A 23,115-nucleotide genomic window follows, 5' to 3' on the forward strand; every position below is an offset into this window, starting at 1 on the left:
AGCGTGTTTTTCAGCGGCCAACATCATAGCTGATGATGCCAGTAGACCAATTGGGTTGGGTAGGTGGTTGAGTTTCAGTGCTCACAGAAAAATATTTTCACTTTCCAAGCCTTGAAAAGACATTGAAAATGCTGAAAATTTTTTAGGTTTTGGAAATCTTCATGCAAATTTGCTCTTGACCCCCCTCCCCCAAAAAAAACAAGAGTTTACTGTTAAGCTTGGCTCCTGCTACAGCGAGTTGCCTTTGAAGGATTACTGACCTAAATGACAAATTTCTCGAGTACATAAATCCCGACTGCTGCGCGTAGGAAAACAACAAGACACCGGAGATCAGAATCAGCCAGCCAACATAAAAATGGTTTAAACACACACATAGACGAATATGGGCCATTTAAGAAGTCGCTCTGTGCATTTGTCAGGCAGCAGGACTGAAAAAAAAATGCTGCTACAGTCGAACCAGTTTTCTTTTTAACACAGATCACTCTCGATTCCAAAACAACTATTTACCAGACCATGCGTTTCAAACTCCTCCCTGTTGAAAAGAGAAAAGTACTTGATCCAAACAACTCCTCTTGGGAAGGGGATGGAGGTGAAACCCAGCTGCAGAACAACAAGTATGCAGTCAAAGGAACTGCAGCTGTGCATATGAATGTATTTGTGTTAGAGGAGTCATGGAATTTGATGAGCAGAATTTTTCCGCTTCTGGTCTGGGAAGATGGTGGCGCGAATTCACGTTTGTGGCGGCCTCACCCAGTACCGTCTATGCAGTGTCTTTGACCACGTCTGTTCACGTCTTCGTTTGATGGCTGGGAGAGCTGGTGCTGGATTGGCTGGGAGAGCTTGGTCTGCTGCGTCTTGTTGGCCCAGGGACCACGGCCCTGCCTGGAGCTGCGACTGAGGATGAAACACCAAGGGCGGTCTGACAGGATGCGGAAGCGGGACAGGCTAAGCTAACTGCTAGCCCACGCAGACCGGCAGTTCCGATAAAACCGAGGGCGGCCTGGCGTTGGCCTCGCCTAGCGTTGACGGTTTTTGGTTTGGAGTGCAGGGAGGTGTGTCGAGGGTGTCTGGCCGGGAAAGCTGGCGATGGATCGGCTGGGGGATCCTGGTCTGCAGCATCTGGTCAGCCCAGGGACTATGGCCCTGCCTAGAGCTACGCCTGAAGAAGAAAAACCAAGGGCGGTCTGACAGGACGCGGTAGCGGGGCAAGCTAAGCTAACTGCTAGCTCATGCAGACCAGCAGTTCCGATAACACAGGGCGGTCTGGCAGCGGCCTTGCCTAGCGTTGACTGTTTTTGGTTTGGAGTGCAGGGAGGTGTGTCGAAGGTGTCTGGCTGGGAGAGCTGGCATTGGATTGGCTGGGGGAGCTTGGTCTGCTGCATCCGGTGGGCCCAGGGACCACGGCCGTGCCCGGAGCTACGCCTGAGGAGGGAACACCGAGGGCAATCTGACAGGATGTGGAAGCAGGGCAGGCTAAGCTAACTGCTAGCCCATGCAGACTGGCAGTGCCACAGTCATCCCGGTGTCCATTCTCTTGGACAGTGATAGGGATTTATTTGTTGTTTTTTTTTAGTTTGGATATATGTGTTCGTGTAGTTTTCAGATATGTGGTTTTGTCTTTGTGTTGCACCGCTGTGAAATGAAATGACAAAGTGTTCCTGATTCCTGAGAAAATATGTAAAAACAGTCATTGTCTCAGCTCACCTTGTGTGTTTGTTGAAGCGTAGCTGTGAGTTTACCTCCACGGATTCGTGTGGCGGAATAAACCACATGTTGGCATGCTGGGCACTTTGCTACCACATAAGGAACCAGGGACGAGAGGGATACTGTTGTTTGTTGGAACAGATTCCCCAGGAGCAAGAGGAAGGTCACGGCAGCGATGGCAAAACAATCATGGTTTCTCGACAACGGGAAATCCTCTCCAGCTTGATGTGGGACAGGCAGGTAAAATTCATCGTACGGGGGGCCGACAGTTTTTTTCTTTTTTTTTTTAACATCAGAGCTGTTGCAAAAAACATGAATCTGAGTCATCGTTCTAGAACATTGGCCACACAGCAACCCCATTTCAAGTTGTTTACTAAAAACTCGACACGTCCATCTGCCTACAGCTGGGTCCCGTGTCCCAAAAAAAGATGAAGTTGCCCGTGAGAGCGGTCCTCATTGGCACATCTGCACACGGCTGATATTAACATAGCACATGCAGGGTGGTGCACACTTTGATTTGGAGCGAGTGCACACATTTTCCAGAACTGGCAGCCCGCACGGAATTGAACCTCTAATGCCAGCAATTTTAGTGCCACGCTCTACCTACTGAGACCCATGGGGGAATAAAACCACTCACTCTGGAAGCACTGGTGCCACAGGCCTATCATTAAGGTACACAACAACACTATATCGACCACATTTCCAGCGAGCGGTATCGGGGGCGGAGAGCCAAACTGTTCAGATGATGTCATTTTCATCGAATTGATTTATAAACCTGAAGAAGACACTGCTGCACGAAGGCCTGACAGCATCTCACAGACAAAAATGTGCATCTGTGACATGATAAAATATATGAACTCCTGCCTTAGACTGAAAAAAAAAAGGATGCATTTGAATGAGGTGGAAAAAATTGAGATAAGTAACACTTTTTACAGCAGAAGGGGGTAGAGCAGAGACTGGGACAGCTCGTGGGGAAATTGGATGGGTATATTTGGGGAGAAAGGGGGGGGTCAAAAAAAGTTAATGGGGCGGCACCCATTTTATTGAAATCGATGTGCGAATGGAAAGAAATTTATTTAGCAACATGATTATATTCAGTCACCGTCCAGCCTTCAGGCACATAATTCATTTCTTCTGTGAAGTAAAAAGTTCACTCTGTTTAAAATTACATGTTCACACCATAGATCAGCACCAAGTAGCCTACAAAATCCATGAAGACGGTGTTAGTGAACATTGTCTGTTTAAGTCAAATGTGGCCAGGCTAAGACCGCAACCAACCAGCTAATTCAGCAATGTCAAATGTTGGTCTTGTATGTTATCTAAATTAGCTGGAATAATTCATCATTCACAAGCAAAGCTAAAGCACGTTCACTAACCGACCTACCTCAAGGTGCTTGCCGTGTGCATCACATCTCATGTATGAGAGCACTAAACTGTTGAAACATCAGCAGATTAATAGAAGCTGTGAAAGTAGTGATCAAACATTCATGTTGTGGGGTGTTGGGGTAGCATGGTGGTCTATTCCGTTGCCTAGCAACATGGGATCTCCGGTTCGAATCCCCGTTTTACCTCTGGCTTGGTCGGGCATCACTACAGACACAATTGACCGTGTCTGCGGGCGGGAAGCCGGATGTGGGTATGTGTCCTGGCCGCTGCACTAGCACCTCCTCTGGTCGGTCGGGGCGCCTGTTCGCAGGGGAGGGGGAACTGGGGGGAATAGTGTGATTCTCCAACGCGCTACGTCCCCCCTCACTGTCAGGTGAAAAGATGCGGCTGGCAACTCCACATGTATTGGGGGAAGCATGTGGTAGTCTGCAGCCCTCCCTGGATCGGCAGAGGGGGTGGAGCAGCAACCGGGACTGCCCGGAAGAGTGGGGTAATTGGTTGGATGCAATTGGGGAGAAAAAGGGGGGGAACCCCCCCCCCCCCCCAAAAAAAATGCATGTTGTGAGATTGGTGCAACAATGCTGGATTGCCCTTGAAAAGTGTTCTACTTGGCGATATGAAGTGTTGGAATTCAAAGCACACCCAAATGGTAACCACATGCATTACCCACGTTATCACTGTTCATGTACACAAAACGAGTGGTAATTTACACTGCTTTACCATCTTGTTTGCACCGAGTCAAGTCAATTCTACTTCTATAGCCCAGTATCACAAATAACAAGTTTGTCTCAAGGGGGAAATATAATTTCATCGAGGCGGAGACATTAAAATATAGGGTAACAGCAGAAACCCAGCCTGAGGCAGTGTCTGGATGGGTGGGTAGATGGGGTGGCTGGGAATGCACGGTATGAATGAGTCACCCTGCTGCCATCTAGGAGATTTAACTCCTCTCCGCTGGGAGACAGAGGAGTTTTATTCAAACAGACATCATGAACCAAAGATGCGCGCCCTTTGCAGGCTGTGTTGTGTGTATCATCTGAGGTGTTGCTCCTCGTTCTTTGCCACCCTGGAGTCATCAGACAACAGGTTTTCCTCCTGGTTCTTGCACCAAGGGGTGGGTGGGTGGGTGCATGGATGCATCAGAGTCATGTTTGTATGGTCTGTTGCTAGCGTAGGCTCTTACATATCAGTTAACCACAGGTAGAATTGCCCATCAGTAACTACTGTTGCAACCTGCCCATCACTATGGCAACACTATCACTCAGTATTTACCTGAATAACAACTACCACTGCCTCGCTAGCCTCTAACCAACCCTCACTACCTAATGCAAAGTCAGTACTCGATTTCTGCCCAAACTAGAACACCAGATGTACCCAACCGTCCCTACTGCCTAGCCCCCTTTGGCCTGCGCTTGCAGATTATAGGATAACATTTCTACATTAGTGGCGTACCGCCACATGACCACGGCCCGGATTGTTGGCCTTGCCAATGCACGGAGATTACCGTTGTCATTCCCAAGGCACAAGAGGTGCCTCAATCCCCCCCCCCCCCAACTATTTTACCCCTCACCTCATGCCCCTCTCCACTCCACCTCATCCCCTCCAGGCTGACTCTTCACACCATCCCACCATCAGTATTCGCCCCCGGGCCTTGGCTTGTGGCCGGCTTATCCTGTCTGACCATGTAGCACCGCTCCCCCGCCACACACACACATTCGAACGCACACCCACACACAAACATTTTCACTATGCCCGCTTACACGGTTCTGCCTTTGTTGTGTTCTCATAACTAGTGCCAAAGGTCTCAGAGGACATGTGCAGGGCAACGTCTCTTAGGTCTTACATGCATATACATACATACCGGTGCATGGCTTCCACCATGAGCACTCAAGCTGATAAATAGTATGAGCCGCACACACACAGGCCATACAAGTACCACTGTTATGAGGTCACAGACTCACACATGCACAATAATGAGCACCTGCAACACTGGCATGCACACACACACACACACACACACACACACACACACACACACACATTCATAGAGGGGCCTGAGGCTTGGGCCAGTGCCATGGATGAAGAGCAGAGAGGTGCTCTGGTATCTGTAACTCCAGGCTATGACTGCAGCCTGGTTACATTACTTACATAACAAAGCAGCAGGGAGCCCCCCTTGTTCCCAGCTGCAGAGCATAGATTTACTCTGATGTTACACACACACATACACACATCCTGTCTTATACATAGGTCTCTCGTGTACACCGTTGTACCGCCTCATTTTTACACACATTTCCATTTGCACACAGACCCACACTTGCAAAATCACATGAACATCAGCACACCAGGAATCAGGAATGCCGTATTTGTCATGAAACGAAATATCGTTTCGCCCATCCCACAGCATTGCAACACAAAGACAAAACACACATATCCAAAAACTACAAGAACTTCAAGAACACACTTACTAACTAACACATATATCTAAACTAATACATACATCATAGTTAAACTACTACTACTACTTTTGGCTGCTCCCGTTAGGGGTCGCCACAGCGGATCATCCGTTTCCATCTCTTCCTGTCCTCTGCATCTTCCTCTGTCACGCCAACCACCTGCATGTCCTCCCTCACCACATCCATAACCCTCTTCTTTGGCCTTCCTCTTTTCTTCTTTCCTGGCAGCTCCATTTTCAGCATCCTTCTCCCAGTATACCCAGCATTTCTCCTCTACACATGTCCAAACCATCTCAATCTTGTCTCTCCTGCTTTGTCTCCAAACCGTCCAACCTGAGCTGTCCCTCTAATATAATCATTCCTAATCCTGTCCTTCTTCATCACTCCCAAGGAAAGTCTTAGCATCTTCAGCTCCACCACCTCCAGCTCCACCTCCTGTCTTTTCTTCAGTGCCACTGTCTCCAAACCATATAACATAGCTGGTCTCACTACCATCTTGTAAACCTTCCCTTTAACTCTTGCTGGTACCCTTCTGTCACAAATCACTCCTGACACTCTTCTCCACCCACTCCACCCTGCCTGCACTCTCTTCTTCACCTCTCTTCTGTACTCTCCAATACTTTGTACAGTTGACCCCAAGTATTTAAACTCATATGCCTTCATCATCTCTACTCCTTGCATCCTCACCATTCCACTGTCCTCCCTCTCATTCACGCATAGGTATTCCGTCTTGCTCCTACTGGCTTTCATTCCTCTTCTCTCCAGTGCATACCTCCACCTCTCCAGGCTCTCCTCAACCTGCAACCTACTCTCGCTACAGATCACAATGTCATCCACAAACATCATAGCCCACGGAGACTCCTGCCTGATCTCGTCCGTCAACCTGTCCATCACCATTGCAAACAAGAAAGGGCTCAGAGCCGGTCCTTGATGTAATCCCACCTCCACCTTGAACCCATCTGTTGTTCCAACCACACACCTCACCACTATCACACTTCCCTCATACATATCCTGCACCACTCCTACATACTTATCTGCAACTCCCGACTTCCTCATACAATACCACACCTCCTCTCTCGGCACCCTGTCATATGCTTTCTCTAAATCCACAAAGACACAATGTAACTCCTCCTGGCCTTCTCTATACTTCTCCATCAACATTCTCAAAGCAAACATCGCATCTGTAGTGCTCTTTCGTGGTATGAAACCATACTGCTGCTCGCTGATCATCACCGCGCCTCTTAACCTAGCTGCTATTACGCTTTCCCCGTTATATATGGATTCAATTTTATATAAACAAACTTAAAAAAAATCACTGTCAAGAGAACAAACACCAGCCAGGATGACTGTCGGAACTGCCGGTCTGCATGGGCTAGCAGTTAGCTTAGCCTGACTCACTTCCTCGTCCTCTCAGACTGCCCTCGGTGCTTGGTCCTTGGGCCGAACGGACGCGGCAGACAAGGCTCCCCCAGCCGATCCAATGCCAGCTCTCCCAGCCAGACACCTTCGACACACCTCCCCGCACTCAGCATGACGACACCAAAAACACCACAGTCAACGCCAGGCGAGGCTGCCGCCAGACCACCCTCAGGGTTATCGGAACTGCCGGTCTGCATGGGCTAGCAGTTAGCTTAGTCTGTCCCGCTTCCACATCCTGTCAGACCGCGTTTGGTGTTTCATCCTCAGTCGCAGCTCCAGGCAGGGCCGTGGTCCCTGGGCCAACAAGACGCAGCAGACCAAGCTCTCCCAGCTGATCCAGCACCAGCTCTCCCAGCCATGAAACGAAGATGAAACTTAACGCATATGTGGACAAAGACTCTGCATAGACGGTGCTGGGCGAGGCTGCTGCAAACGTGAATTTGCGCTGCTATATATACACACAGATACATACATGTGGTCTCAGTTACATAGAAGACTGACAAATGCAAAGGCTTTTACATCTCAAACACTAAAGTGCCAGTCTTTCCTGTGAAGTTGTCTGCTCACTATGCTTTGAGACAGACAGACAGACAAACAAACATGCATGGCCACACACACAGTGTGTGCAATGGAATTTATTTCTCTGCACTTCCTGTACACCTGTGATGGCCTCCCAGACTCCCTGTCCAAAGGTTTAGATCGGCTCAATTCTACCATCTTTTTTTTTTTTCCTTCTTTAACCTGTTTAATGATTTTCAGGGTCAAGGCGGCCTGAAGCCATTCCCAGCATGCTTTGGGGGGGGCAAGACAGGGAGATGCATTGGGAAGGTCACCAGTCATCGTAGGGGCCAAGTCGCAAACGCCCGCAATCACCGGCGTCCCCAGTTGCCTCAGTGCAATCAATTCAAAATGTCAATTTAAACCGCAGCCCATTAACTAACAACACGGTATTTGTTTCTTTGTTATTTCCCTGTGGTGTTTGTGCTCATTAGCCTCGTTACTCAGCCAAGAGCTTTTCAGCTTTCAGATTCGGAAAGGGATCCATCAGTTTGATTAGTTGAAAAGACAGTGGTATTGATCCAGGCCTCAATACACGCCGTGCGGAATGATAATCATGTAGTGTCCCCTCAGACCAGTTTGTGCACAAAACACACACACACACACTGACACAGTGAAGCACTGGCGCCTGCCCGCCACACATGGTGCTGACTGACGGAGAATCTCTTGTGGGCCTCCCCTGAGGGATCTTAGAGAGAAAGAGAGAGCGACAGGAAGAGACTCGGCATGCACACACGAGCTCTCACAAACCCACCCTCCCTCTCCTCCCTCTCCTAGGGGGCCTCCCGGAGCACTCAGGAGGTGCTGCTGCTGCTGCTAGAGCTGCCTCTGGTGCTGTGCCAGAATCCCATCTCTGTTCTGCACACTTTCTAGTTCTCTCCCTACCCTCCACCCCCCGTCCTCTCTGTATCATTCCCTCCCGCCTCTGTCCCTTTTTTCCCTTTTCGTCTAAGTCTCTTCCGCCTCCAACTCCCTGCCTGTCTCTCTCCCTCACTTAAATATTTGTTGATTCTTGCCAGCCGCCTTTCTGTCTTTCTTCCTCCTCCCTCCCTCCCTCCCTTTCTTCCTTCATGTCTCTTTTTCCCCTTTCTTCCTGTCTTACATCCTTTAAAACACATGCTCGTTCTCTCTCTCTCACTCTCTCCGTCTCTTGCTCTCTCACTGTTTTTCTCTCTCACTCTCTCTTTCTCTCTCTGGCTCTCTCTCTGGCTCCCTGCTGGTGACCTGAGGATGGGGTCAGAAAGAGAGAGAGCGAGAGAGAGAGAAAAGACAGAGATAGTGTGTGAGTGCTGTGCGGCTAAGCCCTCTCCTGATTGGTCCTGAAGGAGCCGAGAGCCTCTCTGTGTCTGATTTATAATAGATGAAGAGGATGGGTCGCGTTGACTCAACACCTTCCCTCTGTCCTCATCCTCCTACAGCCACCCTCCTTTTTTTCCCCTGTAATGAGAGGAGAGGTGAGTGAGAGGGGCCGTAAATGCTCTTCTCGGTTGCCCTCCTCCCTCCTCCCTCCCCAGAGAGATCGAGGTGTCCTTCCCGCCACACGTGATCATCAGCCTCGGCACCCAGTTCACCCCCCCACCTTCCCTGTCTGGAATGTGGTGGTGGGTGCGGGTTCCAGCTGGGTCTTATTTTCATAATTTTTACCATCATAAGTATCAGTTATGATGACATTTTACTCGCCGTCTTCATTGTGGGGTTTTTAGATACGGGAGCGCCACTCGTCACAGCTTTACAACGTTTTATGGGGTAACAAAATGCAGTTGTCAGATACGTTTTAACAAGTGAAACGTTGTTCCAGTTATCTAAACCACGTATTCAGAAGTGCAAATTAAAGGTTTTGGGAACTGTGAAGGTTATGGGAACTGTGAAGAGTGACCATCTTACTTAACCATCTGTTAACAACCTGGCCAGTGCAGCTGAAAAGTCACAGGGAACTGGGATATCATGTGCACGGTACAACTGAAGCATTCATTTTTTTGTTTTGTGTTTTTTTTGGGGGGGGGGGTTGAAAGAACATGTTTAAGGCTGGGCAGCACAGTGGCGCAGTGGTTAGCACGGTTGCCTCACAACAAGAAGGTCGTGGGTTCGAACCCCGGGGTAGTCCAACCTTGGGGGTTGTCCCGGGTTGTCCCCTGTGTGGAGCTTGCATGTTCTCCCCGTGGGTTTCCTCCAGGTGCTCCAGTTTCCTCCCACAGTCCAAAGACATGTAGGTCAGGTGAATTGGCCGTCCCTAGGTGTGAATGTGTCGGCCCTGTGATGGACTGGCGGCCTGTCCAGGGTGTCTCCCCACCTCCCGCCCAGTGACTGCTGGGATAGGCTCCAGCACCCCCGCGACCCCGGTTGGGATAAGCGGCTTGGGTAATGGATGGATGGATGTTTAAGGCTCATGTTGCAGTGCCACACAAGACGCTGTTGTAAAGCTGTATCTAGTGGTGATGCATGTCAGTAATCGCCAAAATGAAGCCGTTGAGTAAAATTATATTACAGCTAATAGGCACAATGGCAAAAACGGCGAAAATAAAACCTGAGTTTTTTAAAGAAAAGGAAGGGAAAAAGAAGAATTTTTTTTTTAAAGCCCTACAGGTCATAGAGAGAGACAGGGAGAGACTTGGCTAACTTACTTTACCTGCAGTTTTCCAACTTCCTCTTTTGAAACCAGGCGAATGTGGTTTTTTTTTTTTTTTTTTTTTGACCCCCCAATTTTTCTCCCCAATTGTATCCAGCCAATTACCCCACCCTTCGGAGCCGTCACGGTCGCTGTTCCGTCCCCTAACCAATTTTTCTCTGTGGTGGCCAGTGATACAGAGAAATTGCAAAAAAAGGCAATGAGACGAGGATCTTTCAAAATAAGACTTTTATTGATGTATCAACCAAGTCTGAGTCAGGTCTGCAGAGTGACTGAAAATCAGACAAAAGCCTCCCTGTCTTTATACCATTTACAAATCTAGAGAACAATCTACTTGCGTCAGTCAATGTCCTGCTGTTAATCAGGGTCCTTGTTGATCAGGACATGTTGGCGGAGCAGGAGCCTCTCTATCGATGCAAGGATGACGTTAGGATGTCTTCAGTCATCACCCTTTGACAGTCTAACGGTGGTCTTGATCTGCTACTACTACTGTTTTCTGCATCATAATGGTTACACTTACTTGATGGAATGTCGCTTATCATACTTTTGGGCGTAAACAAGTTCATCTTCTACTAACGTTCTGTCCTGGTTATGTGGCCTTGTGCTACTTGCCACAATTGCTTGTCAATCTTGTCACATGAAATGATAGATACCCACATTTGCCCTTACGCAATACCATATAGCATTTCCCCCCTTTGAGGCCTTCAAGGCCTCAACCTTGCTTTAAAACCTCTCTTTATCCTTCCTTCACTTACATTTTCCCTCTCTTCCAACTTGACTCTTAACACTCTCACCTTTGTTCTCATTACTATTTTTTTCTAAAGCGCTTTAAGCACTGCTAGAATCTCTACCTACGATCAGCCATGATAATCTTTCTTTCATACAGTATATTATACACTAACTAGTTTTTTTTCTCATTTCATTTTTCATAAACACTAATCCTTGTTATGACAGGGCAGAATCCAGTCTACTGGGGGCACCATTCTCACGTACAGTAGGGTTACGTCACTGTCACCCTAATTTTTGTCCGGTTTCTTGAGCTTAGGGAAACGAGAGCGCCTAGTGCAGTTTTTCACCCTTCCCTGTGCACCAGTTACAAAACGGGGGACAGATCAGTTCCCTTTCTGTGTGTCGGGCATTGTTGTGCTGTCATCTATCTCTGCTGGTTCTGTTGCCAGTAGGATCTGGAATGGCCCGGTCCACCTCCGTTGCTTCCAATCCTTCCTTCTTAGGTCCTTCACCACTATCCAGTCCCCTGGTCTCAAGTCATGTAGTGGTCTGGATGCTGGCTGGGGAAAGACTGCTTTAACCTGCTTGTGGATATCAGAAAGCACAGGGGAGAGGTCTGCACAATAACATAACATTTCATCTTCACAATGGCTAGCTTGTGGGAGTTGCCATTTAATAGGTCCAATCCCAGTGTTGAGTGGTATATTTTCCATAATGCTGGTCAGCCGGGTCTTTCACCCTTTCATTGACATGTGTTTTGAGAAACTGAGTTCTATTCTACAGTTGTCTTATTGTACAGTTGTCCACTCAATATCGTTCTTCTCGTCTCGGGGTGTTCCACTTCCTTCTGAGGACCCTCACGTAGACGTAGTCGCCTGGCTGGATCTGGTTTGGGACCTGGTCTGTAAACCACTCCTTCTCCTTACTCTTTTCCTGTTGCTAGATAACTCGATAGACATTAGACAGTTGCTTCACATAAAATGTTATTTAATTTTCCAACTCCCCCAAGCTAGGTCCCTTTTGCATACATCTATACAGCAGTGTAGGCATGGGCCGGCCCATTAGCATTTCATGCGGGGTTAATGCAGTTTTGCGGTTAGTCTGGGACCTATATGACATTAAAGCAAGTGGTAATGCATCTACCCAGTTCAGTTTAGTATCAGCACTTATCTTATTTAGCTTGGCTTTTATTGTTCCATTCACCCTTTCTACCATCCCTTGTGATTGAGGGTGGTAAATACATCCTAGCCTTTGCTTTATCCCTAAGTTCTGATACATTCCTTTAATATTTTTCTGTACAAAGGCCATACCGTTGTCTGAGCTTATTAAAGATGGTATCCCAAATCTAGGGATTACTTCTCTACATAAAAACTTTATGACCATGTCAGCACTCTGATGTTTGGCTGGAATGGCTTCTACCCATCTACTGAATCGATCTTCCACGATCAGCATGTATCTTTTTCCCTGAATCGGCTTTATCATGTCTACGAAATCCATTGTGATGTGTTCGAATGGTCCCTCCGGAATAGGGATGCGTCCAGTTGGGGTGGTTAGCAACCGTTCCGCATCTGATGCCGCCGCTTGGATATCAGCAATATCCTTTTCTGTGATTGCTGTTGTCATTTCTGCTATTAATGCCAATTGTGCTGTCCGGGGAGGGCTGCAAACTACCACATGCCTCCTCCGATACATGTGGAGTCGCCAGCCGCTTCTTTTCACCTGACGGTGAGGAGTTTCACCAGGGGGACGTAGCGCATAGGAGGATCACGCTATTCCTCCCAGTTCCCCCTCCACCCCTGAACAAGCGCCCTGACCGGCCAGAGGAGGCACTAGTGCAGTGACCAGGTCTCACACGCACATCCGGCTTCCCACCCGCAGACACGGCCAACTGTGTCCGCAGGGACACCCGACCAAGCTGGAGGTAACACGAGGATTTGAACCGGCGATCCCCGTGTTGGTAGGCAACGGAATAGACCACCACGCTAACCGGATGTGTGGCAGATGTGACTTTTGATATGGAATATGCACCGCGGTACGATGGTCAGTTACCTGTCAGAGTGACTGGGTGAGTAAATAGATTTGTCAGCCACTGTAAAATAAATAAAAAAAAGTTTTCACCTGTGTTTGCCTGGAGGCTGCTGCTAAATCCCCACCCCTGGGTAGGAGCCAGCGTCAGGCAGGCTGGCTAGATTAGTATTCAGCTGGCTGTAAGGCAGCAGAGCCTGGCTGTTGTTGTTTGCCCTAGGGCTGTTGTCTCGCTGTGAGGTTAGTCAGTGACACGTCAGATCTCCCCTCTCACCGGCCTGAGCAGCTCAGCGCTATGATACAGGCGCTCCGAGTGCCCCCACCCGGTCCTCCGGTGCGCTTTGAAAATGAGGCGGCCTCTGTCTTTTTGGGAACTTTCGTTCACTCGAGGGCAGAATCTCCTGAGTACATCTGCACATGTTGAGCTGCACCCTGTCGAAGCTGCGGTCTCTTCAATACTGATCACCCATCCCATGGAAAATTAAATTAAAATTTTGCCAAATCATTATGCGGATTGACAAGCCCATACTGGATCAGTCGAGGCCCGTGTTAACAATGGTCGGCATCGGTGCTGTACCCTCACATGGTACCGAGGGAAACTATAAAATCCACTGTGAAGAACCCTGAAAAACAGGGAGCAAGCCAAAAGTAGAAGAAGGTCATCCATCACACGCTGTGGGTTATTGGGGGTGTGGCGCTCTGCTCAAAGGCGCTTAGATTGTAACTGCTTAGTGTGGATTGCAGCATTGACGCTACACGGGCATGCACACACACATACTCACACACACAGACACACACACACACTAGCCAAGTTTTCCCATTGGAAATCAAACTAGTGAAGCTAAGCTGGCTTCTTTCCTCATAGGCTTTATGGTACTCCTGATTCCTGATGATTAGCGCTACCGCTCCTCACCCTCGTGAATTCTTCTGGACATTATGAGGCAATATTTCCTTATGCGCAGCACATTTAAAGTTTAACTGTTGTGGGGGGGGGCAGTAATGAATGCAATACCCCTGCGAACTGGGGATGAAGAAACTGTCTGTGATTTGTGACTGTCAGTACTATAATTAAACAAAGCTCATGAGGATTTGAGAACTCACACACTGAGGCTACAGACGCATCATGTTCGAACGTTGTCGCTAATGGAGGTACTCCAGGTTCTGTCTCTGAGATGCTGATGGAGGTATTCCAGGTTCTGTCTCTGAGATGCTGATGGGGGTACTCCAGGTTCTGTTTCTGAGATGCTGATGGAGGTACTCCAGGTTCTCTCTGAGATGATGATGGAGGGTACTCCAGGTTCTGTCTCTGAGATGCTGATGGAGGTACTCCAGATTCTGTCTCAGATGCTGATGGGCGTATTCCAGGTTCTGTTTCTGAGATGCTGATAGGGGTACCCCAAGTTCTGTCTCTGAGATGCTGATGGAGGTACTCCAGGTTCTGTCTCTGAGATGCTGATGACATCATCACTTTGCGCCTCAACTGTGTGATTTAATAGTAATAATAAGATAAGATACTTTATTGTCGTTGTGCGCACACAACGAAATTACATTTGTTGACTCTCAGACCAGCAGCACTAGACAAGGTAAATGAGGAAAAAAAGATAAAAACAAGGACAAACAACATTTAGTATGAACAAGTGAGGTAGTAAAAAATACACGAGGTAGCAAAAGATGATAATGAGACAATAAACGATAGCAGCGGCTTTTAAAGTTCAAAATAGTGCGTGGGATTGTTGCACATAGTTGTCCATATTGCAGCGGCTTTAGGAGCAGTTAGTCCTCAGCAGCTATAGGCAGGTGTGTGTGTGTGTGTGTGTGTGATTTCTAGTGTTCAGCACTGCAGGGCAAAGTGGGTATCTGATAATGAACACAATGTGCATGCTGGTCGTGTTAGTCCTCGTACGTGTAGTTTGTACTCTTCACTATGTGACCCAGCGCTCCAATCAACAGAAATGTCTTTAATTTTTTTTTTCTCCCCAATTGTACCTGGCCAGTTACCCCAATTACAGCCGATTGTGTCTGTAGGGATGCTCGACCAAGACAGAGGCAACACGGATTCGAACCGCCGATCCCTGTCTTGGTAGGCAACGGAATAGACTGCCACGCAATCCGAAGGACCCTTTTTTTGGGGGGGGGGGATTTTTTCCACCCCTTTTCTCCTCAATCAGGCCAATTACCCCACTCTTCCGAGTCGTCCCGGTTGCTGCTCCACCCCCTCTGCCGATCCGGGTAGGGCTGCAGACTGCCACATGCCTCCTCCGATACATGTGGAGTCACCAGCTGCTTCTTTTCACCTGACAGTGAGGAGTTTCGCCAGGGGGACGTAGCACGTGTGAGGATCACACTATTCCCCCTAGTTCCCCCTCCCCCTGAATAGATGCCCCGGCTGACCAGAGGAGGCGCTAGTGCAGCGACCAGGACCCATACCCACATCCGGCTTCCCACCCGCAGACACGACCAATTGTGTCTGTAGGGATGCCCAGCCAAGCCGGGGGTAACACGGGGATTCGAACCCGAGATCCCTGTGTTGGTAGGCAACAGAATAGACCGCTACATTACCCAGACACCCCTTAATTGTATATTTCATCCACATCAGTGTGTGAACAAGGCGTGTTGCTTTGAGAACATGATCTTTTGTGAGTCACCACGGAGCTGTAAGGTGTCCTGACTGTGATGTATCGACTCTTTACAGACCTGACAGTCTTGACTTTCTGTAAAGGCTGTGGAATGATACTTATTTTTTCATAAGGTGGGAGGAATATCAGTGTCAGCCAAAGCACAAATGAGTCCCAATGAAGACTTAGTCCCGGGCTGTCTGAAGCACTCTACTCACACCCAGATGACATGCTGGCTTTCCTTGTCCCGCTCACCTCTGAGATTTTAATTTTATTTTTAGCGGTCACATTAGATCACATGATGTGTCAATCTGGTTTATTTCCTTCAAACTCCCATGATTCTCTTCGCCACCCTTCCATTTGAACCAAATGTAGACTCTCTGGGAATTGCAGATGCGGGGATTTTACTCAGTCCGGTCCTGCTTCATTATTGAAGTTCCGCACCAAGATTCCCCATTCACACTGAAACGGGAATGACAGCTTGGTGTGGCGAGAGCAGCGTCTCCTGGGGTATGGGGTGGGGGGGTGGGGGGGCATGAATACTGAATGTTGACAGCTTGGTGGCAGTTTGCCTCTTTCTGTCTTCTTTCTTAATCGTTAACCTTGAATTAAAGGCAGCAGAAATTGGACGATATGTGCAAACACGGCTCTTCATTATGAGCTTCTGGATCCACAAATTGTTTACCGACAGTTTTAAAGCTCTTTGCCCCCACGCAGCTCAGTTTATATTTTCTTCAGTTTATCTTTTATTTACTCATTTAATTGCTTTATTTTTCCAGTGTTTTGAGTGTTGAGTTCTGTGTGAATGTGAGTTTAACTGAGAACATTAGGCCCGTTTGGCATTGTTGTGTTTTTTTTGGAGGGGGGGTCCCCGTTTTTCTCCCCAATTGTATCTGGCCAACCACCCCACTCCTTTGAGCCCTTCCGGTCCCTGCTCCACCCTCTCCGCCAATCCGGGGGACGGCTGCAGACCACCACACATCTCCTCCGATACATGTGGAGTCGCCAGCCGCTTCTTTTCCCCTGACGGTGAGGAGTTTCACCAGGGGGCGTAACGTGTGAGAGGATTGTGCTATTCCCCCCCCGGTTACTCCCCCCCCGAACAGGCGCCCCACCCAACCAGAGGAGGCGCTAGTGCAGCGACCCGGACACATACCCACATCCGGCTTCCCACCCGCAGACACAGCCAATTGTGTCTGCAGGGTCGCCCGAGCAAGCCGGAGGTAACGTGGGGATTCGAACCGGCGATCCCCATGTTGGCAGGCAACGGAATAGACCGCCACGCAACCCGGACACCCCGTTTGGCGTTGTTTGGTGCAGGTCCTTCCATAAAAGTGGCTATTGTCAGCCCAGCTGGCTGCAGCAAGGCAGCATCAGCCAGCAGGTGCCAATTTCTCTTCCACGTGAGAGTCAGTGCTTAAGGTGCGATGGAGTGGTTGGAGGAAGTGAGAGAGAGCTGCTGTCGGACTGAGTTGGCCATCCTCCTTCGTGGAGGATGAGATGAAATGGGACACACCGCTCTGTCTGTTCTCGTCCGCATCTCTCTCTCTTTCACCTCGCTGTCTCTGTCCTTCTCGGGTTCTCTCTCCCTCCGTGCTCATGTTTTTTTGTCACTCTCAGCTTGGCTATCTCCATCAGGTTTCAGGCTCCCTCCATCTTTTTCTTTATCTGCCCTTATCTTTTATCTCTCTCCCTCATGGTATCCCCCACCACCCCTCTCTCCTCTCTATCTCACTAACCCACCCCATCAGCCTTCCTCTCCTGGAGCCCGGTGCGTGGAGAGGCTTTTGATGCGGAGCTGATATCTATTCACGTGGGTCATTCATCAGCGTTGTGTCGCACTCGAAGCAGCGAGCAGGAAGCCAGATCAATAGGACGGCTGAACGGAGGGATCCCTTAAAGACTTCTCTTCAGCTCCGAGAGATAAGGGGATTTTTTTTTTTTTTTTGTGGAATGGACGGTGATTTAAAGAGTCACCCAGGGCGCGCGGGCAGCGGGTGGGTGTTAGGGTGTGTGGGCACGGTGGGGAGAGATCGAGCAAGATTTGAGCGCATAGCGACCTGAGGACATTTGTATTGGAAAAAATTTGTGCACATGGGGTGGAGCAGCTAATTGAATCCAGCAAAAAAATCAGCTAGACAGGATTCCCGTGTTATTCCCGTGACCTTGGGGAAAAAAGCAAATGGAAAATGAATGACGAAGTCACCACGTTTCAGCAACCATTGCCTTTGACGGGATCCAAAATAAATAAATTTAATGACACGTGCCTCAAGAAATATACAGTATATGTTAATGCGCCATCAAATCACAGGAGGCCCCCTGAGGCACCAGCTACCAGTCCTTACACTTTTCCATGGTACAATAACGATTTAATATTATGCTAAATGTTTTGTCAAAGGTAGAAAAAGAGATTTTAGATTATTTCCACCCCACATTTTTCTCCCCAATTGTGTCTGGCCAATTATCCATTATTCCGAGCCGCTCTGATTTCTGCTCCACCGCCTCTGCCGATCCAGGGCGGGCTGCAGACTAGTGAGGAGGTTCTCCGGGGGGACATAGCACGTGGGAGGATCACGCTATTCCCCCCCCCCCGAACAGGCGCCCCCGACCGACCAGAGGAGGCACGAGTGCAGCGACCAAGACACACGCCCACATCCGGCTTCCCACTTGCAGACACGGCCAATTGTGTCTGTAGGGACGCCCGACCAAGCCGGAGGCAACACGGGGATTTGAACTGGCAATCCCCGTGTTGGTAGGCAACGGAATAGACCGCCACGCCACCCAGATGCCCCTATTTCAAGTGTGTTTGATTTGTTTTCAAGAATTAAATTTCATTTGTAATTCTTAGGTTTCATTTGCAATTTACACATTTTTCCATACAATAATTAGGATTTTTAATAAGGATTTTTCTCATGTTGACTCAATAAACTAGTAATTACTATGAAGTGTGCAGGCCGAACTGTACAGTTGAATTTGTGTTCTGACTCCACTTTGGCCCATTTGCACATGCATGGACCTGCTCTCTCTCCTCAACTAGGTTTTGCCCCCTAGTAAATGTGTTTTGTATAACACATCTGCTAGTTTTTAAGGTTTTATATACTAAATGCGGGTGGTGCAGTGGTTAGCGCAGTCGCCTCACAGCAAGAAAGTCCTGGGTTCGAGCCCCGGGGTAGTCCAACCTTGGGGGTTGTCACAATAGGATGGGTTAAATGCAGAGAACACATTCATTGTGAGAATACAGTGGCAAAATAAAGTGATTTCTCTCTTCTTTTCTCTTACTACGTATATTTTATATATATATTGCTCGTGGTTATCTTATTTTCGCTGTAGTTGCGTGCTCAGCAAAGATGCAGAAACACTGCACACTTTATTGACATGTGAAAGCAACTCTAAAGAATACAGGTGAGTGCAAAACACGGGACCTTTTCAGCAAGGGACCAAAAAAAAGAAAAGGAAAAAGCCAAAGGTTTGGTCCCTGGGTCTGTGGCCCTGGGTCATTAAATAATTATACAGGTTGGGCCGGCCTGTGATCCCCTCCTCTGTCAAGTCACCCGTCACACCAAGGCGTGCATCAGTATGCCTCGCTCACATGGGCAATAAATATTCATCCCTGAGCTAACATGTGAAGGACCCTTAAGGGTTATCACACAGAAACTGCAGCAGGTCCCACAGCTAGAAGTTGTTGTGGATTCTCCACCTCAAGCCTTCTCTTTGCAACTGCTGATGTGCCCCTGGGCCTCCCTCTTCTTGTCTGTCCACAGCTGCTTCCTGTCTCTGTTGCTGGTGGCCGCCGTGGTCTGGAAGATAAAACAGAGCTGCTGGGCATCGCGGCGACGAGAGGTAACCAATAGTTTCAACAGAAAGTCTGGAGGGAAATAGCCAGAAACATACAGTGCTGCTTGAAAGTATGTTAACCCCTTGAGCAGTTTAGATGTTTCTGTTGTTTTACCATGATTTTCTTATTCTATCATCACCAGTTTTCATTTATGAAATGTCAGATATATGTTTATCAATTTCATGTACTTGTTTAGTGGGACTTGTTTAAGTAGCCCAAAAACTACATGAAACATGGAATTAGTGTATGTGCAAAAGTAAGTGAACCCCCAGCTGCATTGGTTAAGTCAAGCAGGTAACAGACTCGGGTGAAACACATTTGGGTGCTTAATTAATCATTTAAGCAGACCAATGAAATGAGACATCCTTGGGAAAGGGTTTGGCCTGCACTAATTAAAAGAGAGAGGAAACCAACCAAACCACTGTGGTCCCATACAAATCAACAATGCCGAGAGCAAAGGAGATATCCGAGGACATGAAGAAGAGGGTCGTGACAGCCCATCAGTCTGGGGAGGGATATAAGACCATCTCCAAAAGATTCCAGCTCCATCCATCCACTGTAAGACAAATAATTTACAAATGGAGGGCCTTCAACATGACAGCAACTCTGCCTAGAAGTGGACGCCCATCAAAACTATCACCCAGAAGCACCAGAAAATTATAAATCAGGTAAAGGCCAACCCACACATCACCTCTAGAGAGTTGCAGACCTCTCTGGTAGCATCTGGGACAAATGTGCATGCGTCTACAATCAGACGAAAATTGAATAGCCATGACATTCATGGGAGGGTTGCTAGAAGGAAGCCTCTGCTCTCAAAAAAGAACAAAGCTGCCCATTTCAACTTTGCCAGAGAGCACTTGGACAAACCAGAGGCCTTCTGGAAGTCCATTCTCTGAACAGACGAGTCCAAAATAGAATTATTTGGTCACAATCAAAACCAACATGTTTGGAGAAAAGCCAACACTGCATATGAAGAAAAGAACCTCCTCCCAACAGTGAAGCATGGTGGTGGAAATGTGAAGGTCTGGGGCTGCTTTTCTGCTTCTGGACCTGGACGACTCCATATTATCCAAGGAACCATGAATTCTCCGGCATATCAACAAATTCTTGACCAGAATCTCCTGCCATCAGTCAGGGAATTGAAGCTGGGACGAAAATGGATTATGCAACAAGACAATTACCCAAAGCATTCCAGCAAAACTACAAAGGAATGGCTTCAGAGAAAGACGATTCGTACTCTGGATAGGCCCAGTCAAAGTCCGGATCTTAATCCAATTGAAATGTTGTGGCAAGACCTGAAGAAGTTGGTACATACCAGATGTCCCTCCAACCTCTCTCAACTGGCTGAGTTCTGCAAGGAGGAGTGGGCAAAAAGCCCCATAAGCAGATGCGAGAGACTGGTTAGTGGTTACAGAAGATGTTTGGTTGAAGTAATGGCTGCAAAAGCAGGAGCCACAAGCTACTAATACAAGGGTTCACATACTTTTGCACATGTTAAATTTTCAGTTTTTGTGAAATAAACCACCTTTATTGAATTAAATAATGAAAATATATCTCTTTTTGTGCGTGTGTGTGTCCATTATTTGGAAGGTGTGCTTTACAAATTGGGATTTGGATGTATGTGTAATAAGCTTATTTTAATGTTTTTTACAAAAACAGTGAACATGTCTGGAGGGTTCACAAACTTTCAAGCAGCACTGTACATACACAAAGGCAACGCAGACATACACCGAACACACACACACACAGTGTGCTGAGGATTTGAACCGGGCACCCTGGCAAGACTTTTGTAATTGGTTGAAGTATCTTCAGGATCACAGGAGCCAGGTGTCTGGGTGGCGTGGCGGTCAATTCCATTGCCTACCAACATGGGGATCACCGGTTCGAATCCCCGTTTTACTGCCGGCTTGGTTGGGCGTCCCTACAGACACAATTGGCCGTGTCTGCGGGTGGGAAGCCGGATGCGGGTATTTTCCTGGTCGCTGCACTAGCGCCTTCTCTGGCCGGTCGGGGCGCCTTTTTTAGGGGGGAGGGGGAACTGGGGGGAATAGCATGATCCTCACATGTGCTACGTCCCCCTGGCGAAACTCCTCACTGTCAGGTGAAAAGAAGCGGCGGGCGACTCGACATGTATCGGAGGAAACGTGGTAGTCTGCAGCCCTCCCTGGATCGGCAGAGGGGGTGGGAGCAGCGACCGGGATGGCTTGGAAGAGTGGGGTAATTGGCCAAGTACAATTGGGAGAAAAGGGGGGGAGGGATGACAGGAGACACTAAAGACCTCTACAACACACTTCCTGTTACCAGCTAAACACTGCTCTGGATGGCAGTGTAACTGACTGAAAGACCAGCTGACACCAGACTGATTTCCTGGTGGCTTACAGGCTGACTGACTGATAACCACCGAAGTGGCCGTCTTGCTGATTTAAGCATCCCACTGACTGACCAGCTTACAAGCTGGTGGACTGGCTAACCGACAGACTCATAGATGGTTGTAGACACCCAGAAAGGCTTCCTAAAGTTGTGTGGAAACCATGGCAAGTCAACACGAGTACTTCCTGTGTGTGTGAACATTGAACACTCCCCTCCGCCAGGAAAAACGACAAAAAGCGTTTTCACACTGCATTTCCAGAAGGTCCTGACCACCGTTTGTATGTGTGGCCAGAATGGTTTGTGTGCGCCTGCATGTGTATGCATTGTACGCATGTTAATTTGCTCAATGTGAACTTTTACTTTGTGTTTTTCATGCTCGCGGAACCTACTGGAGTCCCTATTGGCTGTAACACCCCCCCCCCCCGATGAGTGCTGTCACCACCTGCAACTCCACCTGCCTCTTAAACACCCCCACCCTCCTCATTCCACCCCACCAACCTACCCCGTTTCACCTGCCCTTCACACATACAACCTTCTTTCCCTAGTACACCTCCCATGGTCAGCCAGTTCCACTGCAGGCTAACCTTTAGACCAAATAAGCACTTCAGTTCCAAAGAGTGATCTGGGCCTGCATACAGGTTATCGTACCCCCCCCCCCACAAAAAAAAAGAGCCGGCATTGAGTGTGGATCACAAGGAATGACTGCAGTGGTTTTGTAATGGTTTGGGATTGAACCAAAGCCTGACAAGTCATTTGAGAGAGAGAGAGGGTGCAGCTGAAAAATTGCACATGCCCACGTTTCATGGTGGAGTTCAGAGGAATGGCAAAAAGTCTATGCCAGAGAAATCCTCAGCACTTGTAACTTTTTTTTTCTTTTTCATTTTCTTTCTGTTCATTTGCTTTTTGCTCGGGGCCATCACAAGGGAGCCTTTTTTTATATTACTTGTGCATTTCACAGAAAGGGCAAGACAAGTATATTTGTATAGCAACTTTCATATACAGTGGCAGTACAAAGTGCTGTAAAAAGACATTAAACCGGTCATCCAGGTGGCGTGGCAGTCTATTCTGTTGCCTACCAACATGGGGATCGCCGGTTCAAATCCCCATGTTACCCCCGGCTTGGTTGGACATCCCTACAGACACAATTGGCCGTGTCTGCGGGTTGGAAGCTGGATGTGGGTATGTGTCCTGGTCGCTGCACTAGCGCCTCCTCTGGTTGGTCAGGGCGCCTATTCGGGGGGGGGGGACTGGGGGAAATAGCATGATCCTCCCACGCGCTACGTCCCCTTGGTGAAACCCCTCACTGTCAAGTGAAAAGAAGTGGCTGGCAACTCCACATGTATTAGAGGACGCATGTGGTAGTCTGCAGCCCTCCCTGGGGGTGGAGCAGCGACC

The 23,115-nt window shown here is 48.4% G+C and overlaps 1 protein-coding gene across 3 annotated transcripts in view; it reads left to right on the forward strand.

Moving 5' to 3' along the window:
* The window catches only part of atrn (attractin), a 224,120-nt gene that overhangs the window by 148,617 nt on the left and 52,388 nt on the right, over positions 1-23,115 (forward strand). For all 3 annotated transcript variants that reach the window (XM_056295270.1, XM_056295271.1, XM_056295272.1), the window contains exon 26: positions 19,277-19,355. In XM_056295270.1, the coding sequence (XP_056151245.1) occupies positions 19,277-19,355 (79 nt within the window). The remainder of the gene's footprint in view (positions 1-19,276; positions 19,356-23,115) is intronic.

This window comes from Lampris incognitus, chromosome 16 (genome assembly GCF_029633865.1).
Source record: "Lampris incognitus isolate fLamInc1 chromosome 16, fLamInc1.hap2, whole genome shotgun sequence".
Taxonomy (NCBI): Eukaryota; Metazoa; Chordata; class Actinopteri; order Lampriformes; family Lampridae; genus Lampris; species Lampris incognitus.